Below are 10,500 nucleotides of genomic sequence, written 5' to 3' on the forward strand. Positions count from 1 at the left end.
TTTGGGAGGCGTCACTGTTTAGTAAAGGTGTAGACTGTCCAGCAGAGGCCAGCGTTGATGCAGTCTGAGTGAGAATGGATTGATCTGACAGGAAACACAAGCATGATGCAATTGCTTTTGTTCTGCCATTAAAGTGGAATTTTATTTGTTTTATTTATTATTACTGGACTTAATTTATACCCCATTACATTTCATAGAAAAAACATACGACAGATGTGTTTGTAACATGATTTACTATAAACCCTTCCTCAGGGTTCATTTTATTTGGTTTTCCATCATATTCTGTGCACTGTAAAATCTGACCGCTGCAGCAGTTAGAAAAGACTTAATAGTAAAGATCTGACTCTTTTATGTTCTCACTCCACCTCCTTTGCAAGATTGACCTTGTTTCTACTTCAATTATTTATATGATATATTGGTCATTAATTCGTCATTAACTCTTGGGAACCACACGAGGGCAGACAGGACGGCTCACTTAGCGCTGCCCAGCAAACTGCTCTATTGAATTTCAGAAGCTGCATTTTAAACTCTGACCTGCTCCTTGTTTCCCCCACAAGCATCCATTGTGACTGTCATTCGACTGGTCAATGATGCAGTCAACTCAATCGAAAGTGAAGGTACCATTTCTCATCTTCTTTGTGTGTGGTCTCTTTTTGCTCCACAAAAATGATTTTCCCCCCACTTTTATTGGTCCATAAGTGTCACAACTGAGGTTACCTGCAGAGTTCTTGTGTCATCTGATATTCACTTCCTCAGAAATCTCTTAAAGTATGGATTCAGTAAATGCGGTTTATTCAAGGTATGCTACGGAGCTGTCGTGCAAATATAGACCTCATCATCTCTGGTAAATCTGCTTTTCCTAATTGTATTAAACCCAATATGCTAACTATTCAGTGTGTGAAACCAGCTGAAGCTGAGGCACTGAGCAGCAGAAGTTAGAGATTCAAAAACTGTCAGTGGTGAGAAGGAAAGAAAGTTGTTAGTGTTCTGCTTCAATGGGAGCAGAAGAAGCTTTAAAATCCCAATGAGGGCTACTCCTGCTGTAACAAATCATGTTTCACCACCTAAGATTTGATAATGAGATGTTTTTTTTGGACAATAAAAATATGTCCTCAGATATATAAGAATAGAACATTTATCAGGAAGATACAAAAAGTCATATTCAGGATTAGAAAATCTTCTATTTATTTTCGGAGGACTGAAGTCAGTTTTTTCCCATGGATTGTTTCTGAGAATTGAACTGAGTGACCCGTCCCGTCTGGTGTTCCAAACAGGAAGTACCTGCTGGCTCCAAGAAGACAGACCCATAAACTTATGTATAGAAATTAGGGTTGGCAATATGGCCTAAAAGTAAAATCTCTGATTTTATTTCAATTTTTTATTCGATTTCCAATTTTCCCCCCGATCCCCCCGATCCCCCCCCCCCACACACACACTTAAGGAAAGCAATAAGTGCAATTGGCAGACAACTAGAAGCAAATTTTTCTTTTCTTTAATCAAACACTAGACAAATGTAACCCCCATTTCTGGGATGAATAATAAATAAATGAACACACTCTTGAAAGCAAAGTTAAGTATAAGATTTTTCTTCTTCTCACTCCCTTTTGGACTTGTGTTGTTTATATAGTTTTGTTTTAAATAATTTTCTTGTTTTATATAATTTTTGTCTTGTTTTTGTCTTATTTTGTTATTCTACACTTGTTTTCACTTGTCCAAAATAAAAAGGTTACTTACTTACTTAAAGTCCCAGCTGTGTTTTAAGTCGCACTTTGTGGTCGTCAGAATAACCAAAACCATTCTTTCTTTGATAACTTTTTAAAATAAAAATAAGGTAAATATGATATTTTTTCTGTTATTCAAGTTGTAAATGGACTTTTTAGATGCCTCGAAAAAAGTAGATGGAGCTTGCTGTCCCCCACATCCAACGTTCAAAACGTTTGACTGAGTTTATGCAGCCTGCTTTAAGTGGTAATGTTGTGGACTTCCAACAAGCTCACTCCTTATTGGCTACCATAGAAACGTCGACCTAGACCATTTGTTGTCTGGCTCCAACAGGGGGGCATCCGGAGTGTGAAAAAATGGCGACTAAATTAACCTAATTTGGTCATAGCCGGAAGTAAACCATATATTATGGTTGACCTCACACTCACTCAGTCCAGTTTATCTTGATCTCTGAGTTTGGTTCATCAGCTAAACTATGATCTTCATGAAAATTGAACCCTTGGAGAGTTTCCTACATCCATAATGGAAGTGGTTCCTCAGCTGAGGTGAATCTACAGTGTTTCAAATTGTTAGGCAAATACTATTTTTCTATGATTTCTCTAAATACTCAATGCTAATGTAACTCAGCATAATTTTCAAGTCACTACCCATTACAGTATGCTGTATATTAAATGTTATTGAAGAAATCTCATAAAGATCGCAGTTTGTTTTTTAAAAAGAAAAATCTTCAAATGCACTGTTCCCCATTGTTAGGCACAAAACAAACAAACAATTTAATCTTTTTTACACGTAAATACAGTTTGCATAATATTTTGGAACGCACTGTACTGGACTTGGGACCAAAATACTGGAAGCCCTTCAGACTCGAGCAGATGATTTCTTTGTGATTCTGAGACCTGAATATCAGTTTGAATTATGGGTAAAAACAAAACATAAAATACATCCACTTTTGAAGATGCTGAGGATGTTAAAGGCTGCTGTGTTTTCTTGTTCCATCTGTTAGTGTCTGTTATGAATCAAGATGAAATCTACAACAGAGGTGAACCCCCCCCTCCCACCACCACCACCACCACCATCAACAACAACCTCCACCCTGCTCACCCTCACTGCCCCCCCCCCCCCCTGCCTGCTTCATTTATTCATCTGTACTTCTCTGTAGCGAGGAGGCAGAACAGCTCTACTTTGATTAGAATTTTATTTTACAGCTTTTTTCAGTCAAAGCTTTTATTTCCATACCAACTGGTTGAGGTGAAGTTACATATACTCATGTACCTTTTTAGGTGTACTAGTACTTTTACTGCACCATACCTTTTCTTACTTGAGTTTCTATTTCTCTCTAGTTACTGAAGTTAAGTTGATGTTAGTTCCATTTATATTGAGGCACATTTACATCAACACAGTATTCATATCCACAGATGATTAATGACTATTTTAAATATCAGAGAGATTAAATACTGTTTCTAAGGAGGGATGATTTTAATCCTTGCTTATTCAAAAATCTGATAGATAAATAAGATAAAGCATGTGCAATAAATGCAATCAAAAGCTTAAATATTGGAAACAAGCGAGAATCAAATATCTTTGTATTCATTTTCATCATGTTGTTGCCAAAATGAATGAAACAAGCAGATTTTTCTGTTAATCCAAGAATTGAGAATTTGTTATACCTTTGCACTGTTGTACTTTTTGTTTGCATGATTCCATAAGTCTTAGACTACAAATAGACATGTTCAAAATATTGCTCAAAACTTGAGGAATTATTTTCACAAGTTATGACTATTCTTTTACTTTTGCTTGAGTAATAAAACTTTGAATTCAATCTTATTTGAGTTCAATTCTAGGCCTCTCCTCTGCTAAATTTAGAAGATAATTATTATCATAAATTTCCTGTAACATTCATTCTCAGGATGTGGTAATGATTCTGTCTTGATCTGTGTTTTTTTTTCAGTGGGTCGTTTTACCTTTTTAATTGTTGCCGAGGAGAATTATTAACAAAACGGGTCAGAATAAAAAAAATGTTTTATTTTGGTGACAGAAAAAATATTTTCTAATGTCACATTTGAACTCTAACTGATTTTAATTTCTCCTTTTTTTATTTAGTTTCTAGAAAAGTTCAAACATTTAACACTTAAATTTCCCGACTTCTACTGTAGAGCCATCATTTTTACATTGAGCTTAAATAATTAAAGATTACATTTTTGTACATTTACATTCTGTCTAATTCTAATAACTACTTTTTTATGAAATATTTTGCTGATACAGATATGGTTGTGATGTCATCACGCATCTTGAGAATGAACAAAAATGGGATAACCTACATGAAAACAGCTGCTGAGTATTAATACTTTAATCATAAATATAATCAAGTAAACACAACAAGTGTGCTTCAGGTCCAAAAGCCAAGAACACAGATGCATCCAAGACAATTTTTTAGTTTAGCTTTGCTTGTAGGTACCAGTTAGACATTCATCTGATGTTTTTCTAATTGGTGAAAGTTAATATTCAGATTTTCTGAAATACTGAACTTTTAGTTTTATTTGCTCTTATTGAATCTTTAACAATTTGATTCATTTGTTTATTAGTAATAAATTAAAAACAACACTAAAGAAACAACGCAAAAAATAAAAGAAAATATGATTATATCTGATATATTTTGAGAAATATATCTATAAATTCATTTGAAAATAAATAACACATTAGAAATACACTTTTAATAATGTTAGACATATTATACAATATTTTTTGTTTTTTGATGATAATCAGACTTTCTTCCCTGACCAACCGGTCTGAACTATCTCTATTCAAAACCAATGGATGGCTGTCCTAAAATGTTACTTGAAACTGTTTTTCAGTAAATGCTGTCATGTTTTGTGTTTCCAAAGCTAACAGCTTCTGGACACTTTAAAATGAAAGTTTGGATTTAATATGCTGGTCTTTGAAGAACAGCTGAAACTCTGGAGATCCATAGTTCTCGTCATAACCATTCCCTCTGAAAAGACAAAAGAAGAAAGCCGCTCTTTTTCCACTTTTCCTTTCTTCTTGTTGCCATATTTGTTTTCATCTTCATTCTTGGAGCTTTGTGTGCTTTAATGGACCTTATTTCCAACCCAACCTTCAGCCAATGCTCCACTTGTGTGATGATCAAGCTCTCCATCCTTCTTTTGATTACATTGAACTGTAATTCTAAAAGTTCTTGTTTATCTTCAGAATTTTGTTTTAAGATTACAAATACGATGTAAGATGTAGAGATGTAAATACTCAAACTTGCCTCCATCTTGTTTTCCCAATGAAAGAGAATTGGTAAGAAGGTAAAGTGTTCAGTCACATGCCAGAAGATGAGCCTGAAAATGGAAGTAAAGGACTTGGATCTGGTTCTCAGCAGCAAAACATGGCGGCTGTGCAGATTCATGATTTTCTACTTAACATAACATTAGGTTTTCTTTTCCAGGCTCAAATTAGAAGTCTAATAGTCCTTTTGTCATTTTGTCAATGCACATATGATGCATATGCAGTTAATAATGTAGTACTTTGAGTTTATTTTCAAAGAACCAGTCTTTTAATCCTCCGTATTAAAAGACTTAAATCGTCGTAAACATAGGTGCTCATGGCAGAAAAGATCTTCATCTGGACTTGGTTATTTTAGGTGAACCCATTTCACCTCTGACACAAAAGGCTTTCTCTGTTCTGATTATAAGTTCTGCCTTTAGAAAAACTGGCTTACTTGAGGAAAATATGATTATTGTTCTGCATTTATAGGCACTGTGCTGGTGATCAAGTCATTTAATGTTAATATGCTCACAGGCTGGTTTATTGTCTTTTACAGGTGTCACAGATGTTCCTGTTGTCACAGGGGTTGCATGTTTTGCAGATGTTGCAAGTGCTACAGATGTCGGAAGTGTTACAGTTGTGGCAAGTGCCACAGTTGTTACTGTTGTCTCAGGTGCCGCAGGTGTTACGTGTGTGCAGGTGTTGTCTTCTTCTTTTAAAGGAATTTTAAAGTTGGTTTGTATTCCGAATTTCACTTTAGGTAGATTTTTTTTTTGCTGCAATTAGGGATTCACTTCGATATGACTTTAATTTTAGTTTGTAAGTGGTACCATTGGGGGAAAAATGCAACAAAACAGATGAAACAGAAGCAGAGTCAACAGGATTTTGGGATTCAGACCAACTACTTGCTCCATGGCTGTCAGGTCAGCTGCAGATGCTGATTCAATGCCAAGCCTTTAAGTCTGCACGATCCAAATTCTGGAATGTTGAGCTCGTGCAAACGCAGTTTATCATTTTATAAATGCAAAGCTAAGTTTTTTTATTTACGGTACTGCAAAAATAGTAATTAGATTACACCTTGCCTTTGAGCAGAGCCTCTGTCCAGTGTTACCTGACTCAAGGGAACTTTCTATTGAAGTCTAAAAGGAAAACTTGAGACGACCTGTAACTTTGAATTGTGGTTTTCATTGGAATCAATGAGGAGCATAATCAGAATCAGATTTAGTTTTTTTGCTAGTTTGAAATCCCTCAACATTGCTCAGCTGTTCTGAGTCTTCATGAAGCATGGCATGCACGTCATGAACCCTGCATGTTCTTTGTGAAGAACTTGGTTTCCACCAACCGTATTGTTGCCCTGCATTGCTGAAGCCTTCTCTGCATGGTCTGAACATTTTCATCCTGTTGCATCATCTCTAAGGCGCTCTGGTAAATGTAGATTTGTCGTCTGTAATTAACAGTGTTTGTTTCTGCTGTCCAGCATATCACTGGGACACATCCGATTGGATGCCAAGCACAAGGCTGTCAGACATCGAAGAAGACCAAAACTACGAGATGGGTCCCGCCGGTGGTCCAGTAGCTCTGTCTCCTTGCCTTGAAGGAGGAACCCATGAACTGGAGTCAGACTACTACCTGGGAGGTTATGATATCGACAGCGACTACCCCCCTCCTCATGAGGAAGAGTTCTTATGTCCAGAACAAATGCCCCCTCCACTGCCCACTGGGGAGGATTACCCTGAGCCCTACACACCACTGCTGGCCAGTCGACCTGCCTCCAAGGAGACTGCACTGAGCTCCAGTAGCACAAGGCATCAGACTGTGAGGCCACACTTCCACCCTAGTCAGTACCTGCCTTCCCACCAGCTACCCACTGGAGAAGTTCTCCATGGTGACTTAAGCCCTACAGTCGGTGCAGGAACCCCAGTAAACGGGGACAGTGCAGATTCTTTGTGGAAAAACACTCACCTGTCAGGTGGAACTTCGTCAGCCTCGGACATATCTGGCCCGTGCGGCTTGGACTCTGAACATGGCAGCGTTGGAAGCATGGAGGAACTCCGCCGGGGGGTGACTATTACGACAGACTCCCAGCAACAGACTGAAGTATGACTGCCTCAGTTCCGTTGCCAGGACACCTTTTCTCTGCACCACTGGATCCAAATATAAGCAATGGCGGAAGGTTGTAGGCCACATGTAAGCCTCGTTTGGTGTTTCAGAGACCATCGTCCAATGAGTTTTAGTCCTGCATGTGTTGGAAAGGTTTACAATATTACAACCATCAAATTTATTGTTGTCAAGTGTGGCCTCTACTATTTTCTGACTCTGATTTGCTTGTAAGACTTTGATAACCAATGAGAAACCAACCCAGAACACCCTCATCTATTTATTGATCCAGTGCAGATGAAGATGAAACAAAAATAGACCATCTTTGTGTGCAGCAAAGATTAAAAAAGGATTTTCTTCAAGAACCTCCCAAAAGATGTAAATTGACACCTTCTTTTTCTATTTAATAATACCTCTTCTCTATTCTTTAAAATGTGGAATGTAATGTGGGGGGGCGCAGTTCTTGAAGGTTTTGGTAAGGCAAAAATTGGAGTTCATTCTTTTAACATTACACTGCCATCTCCCTGACATGACGCCCATGAAGTGTCATGAAGAAGCCTCATCCATTCTACAAGACGGTAAAGAAAGACAGTTATGTTTGCTCAGCATTTACCCAACAGAAAAATACTAATAATGAAATGTAGGATATCTGATCTACCTTAAGAAAAGGGCTTTTTGGCTTTTTTATGTCCTTTTGAATTGTTTTGTGTGTACATAAAATGTTTGACAAGATAACTGAGCAGAACAAACTATGTATTGAATCTGGATCTACGATTACAACCTTTCTAAAATTCCAATTGAAGCAAACACTTTTTAGTATCAATGAATTTAAGTGATCTGACTTTTTACTTGCAATAACTTGAATTATTATTTTTTCTTCTGTGTAGCATCCTCGCCATGGTTAAGGCAGAGGCGTTAAGGCAGAATAAAGTAACGAAGGACATCGATGGCTTTGTTTTTATTTGGGCAGAGACAACTGTCTTTACTTTTGCGTTGTATGGAAATCCAAGGCAAGCCCCAGCCCTCTGTAAATAATGTTTATTTGAATTTAACCATTTATAGAAACTCAAAAGCTTGTGATTAAAATGATCATTTTGTAAATATGAAATTGCAATCCATAAATGTTTATTTTTACTTTGATGTGACTCTGAAGAGTACAGTTTTGTCTGCATTATTTCTTTTCTGCATTTTCTTTAGATAACAGTTGTTTCTAAGCTTTTCTTATTGGCATTTCAGCCTTTTAAGAAATATGTGCACAAAATGAAACCCCAACATCCCAGCTGTTACTTTATTTTGTCAAACTACACTGAAAGCAATGAGAACTGCTTTGAACCTTCTTTCCAACTTGAATGTTTTTCCTCTGGATTTTTACAAAGACAGGCAGTGTGAACTAAACTGCACTAATCTAAAGAAATTGAAGATGATACAGTTTCACAATTTTGTACTTCGTGTTTACAAAGTAGCTGTGTATTACATGACACTTCTGTATTCTAATAAAACAAGAGAAAAGCAGCTTTGGTGAGTTGTTAACTACAAAAAATCCTCCACTTGAATGTTTTTTCCCCATTCTTCCCTGCAGCAGGATTTTTCTGTGGCTTCCACGCCTGGGTTGGAGGATTGCTGGACTCTTGGCCTTTTATTGGCCTGAAGCTAAGTACACACCGCTCTAGGCAACGCACGTTCAAGCAGCCATTTCCAACGGAAAGTCAATGCAAGTAAGTAAGTAAAAGTGCATTTCGGGCTGCAGTCAAAACTCTCACATTCGTGCATAGCTTCGCAAGTTCTGACGACCATTTTTGGGCCCTACATGGCCATTGAATGCATGATTCAGGCTAAACCAGGTAGAACTTTGACCAATCAGGGACTCGGATTTGATAAAGACGTAGTGAAACTCCCCAAACACGGAGTGTAGAGGGTTTATCTGGTGAACCCAGACACCGCGACAAGCCCGACAATGTCTGCATTTGTTTTTCAAATAAACACAAACCAATTAATACATATTGCCATTGCAAGGATGCCAGCCATGAACTGAATTGTTATTGTTTTATGCCCAAATTGTGTGATTTGCACCCCTCTGACATTTCACACTAAGATTCTTCTGTGGGTGGGGTAGGAAAAGAAGAAGCCCCTCCCTGCTTGCACAGTGTGAACACAATGGGTCAAAAGCGAGTTACTGGATGCACGTCAAATTCCCGGTGTGTTTGTAGCTTAAGAGTTGTTGTTTATGTAAGGGTTAATGGCCGACGAAGTGTGCGGTTACTACTTTTTAACGCACGCCGTGGAAGCTTCCGCGAAGTGCGTTAAAAAGTAGTAACCGCACACTTCGAAGGCCATTAACCCGCTTATACCATGGTCACTTACAAAAGCAATACATATTAACCAGGTTTTAGTCCTTAATTCTTGTTTTTTTTTTTCGATTTGGATCACTTTTCTCATAAACAGCGTACTATATGTTACGTGATGCGGCGCATCGCGCCGCATCACGTAACATATAGTCCGCGTCGCGCAGCACCACCGCTGCAGTCAAGATTCGATGATATATATATGCCGATGGTCCCGATGGGTTGAATAAAGCATCAATTCAGAGGGAAAGTTAATCGCTTACCGCTTGTTTTTGCCCAGATGATGAAGCAAAAGGTTGTTTTACAGAAGCCGGCGCAGTGATACAAATCATTTAAGCTAGCCGACCGGAACTTCTTTTTTCACCGTGCGGTTATCAGGTTTTAATGCATACCCAGCAGCCAATCAGAATCGAGTATTCAACCGGACCATGGTATAAAGTCTGAAAAACAGCAACAGTGGATATTTTTATATCTAAAACAGAAATGGGGCCCTTTATTTTTCTATAAAGGCTTTTTAAAAGAAATCGAGACTGAGTAGCAGCATCACTCTTGTCTCAATGTTGTCTCTTTTGTCGTAGTCGCAGCACGTGCAGACAATGGGGGGGGGGGGGGGGGGGGGGGGGGCTCAGTCGTCGTTCTGGAGTTGTTCTCTTGAGTTGAAGTTGTTCTGTTTGTTACAATTTTTCTTTTGTTTCTATAAAATGTTTCACCAGAAGTTTTTGCATAGAGTTTCAAAGTAGCCTAATTTGTTTTTTATTGGGTGTAAATAATTAGTTTATTAGTTACATTTTGTCATTTGGGTTTTTTATTTAATGAAGTGATCTTATAATAGTAAAATAAACTTGTTTTAGCCACTCCTGACCTTGTTTGTTTTATCAATCCTTCAAAATGCACACGTTAGATTACCGAACAAATTGACGATGATTAATCTATTGTCAGAACTGTTTATTATCAGAATAAGTTTATGTTCTTATCTTCTGCTGCACAGCAGTATCTATAGTTTCTGTTCAGAAGGAAAGTAAATAAATGACAGAATTGCATAATTATAAGTGCAAGTATTTGTTTCTTTAGG

General features: G+C 37.7%; 1 protein-coding gene across 8 annotated transcripts in view; it reads left to right on the forward strand.

The window, feature by feature from the left end:
- fat3a (FAT atypical cadherin 3a) overlaps nt 1-8,598 on the forward strand; it is a 72,795-nt gene extending 64,197 nt beyond the window's left edge. For 3 of the 8 annotated variants that reach the window (XM_023961439.2, XM_023961436.2, XM_023961438.2), the window contains 3 exons: nt 558-617; nt 2,726-2,761; nt 6,467-8,598. In XM_023961439.2, coding sequence (XP_023817207.1) covers nt 558-617; nt 2,726-2,761; nt 6,467-7,092 — 722 coding nt within the window. In that variant the 3' untranslated portion in view covers nt 7,093-8,598. The remainder of the gene's footprint in view (nt 1-557; nt 618-2,725; nt 2,762-6,466) is intronic. The other 5 variants (XM_011482763.4, XM_020708371.3, XM_011482765.4 and 2 more) reach the window with 3 other exon arrangements.
- Nucleotides 8,599-10,500: the final 1,902 nt, after the last annotated feature.

The sequence above is a fragment of the Oryzias latipes genome, chromosome 13 (genome assembly GCF_053564925.1).
Source record: "Oryzias latipes strain Hd-rR chromosome 13, Olatipes_Hd-rR_3.1".
NCBI classification, from domain to species: Eukaryota; Metazoa; Chordata; class Actinopteri; order Beloniformes; family Adrianichthyidae; genus Oryzias; species Oryzias latipes.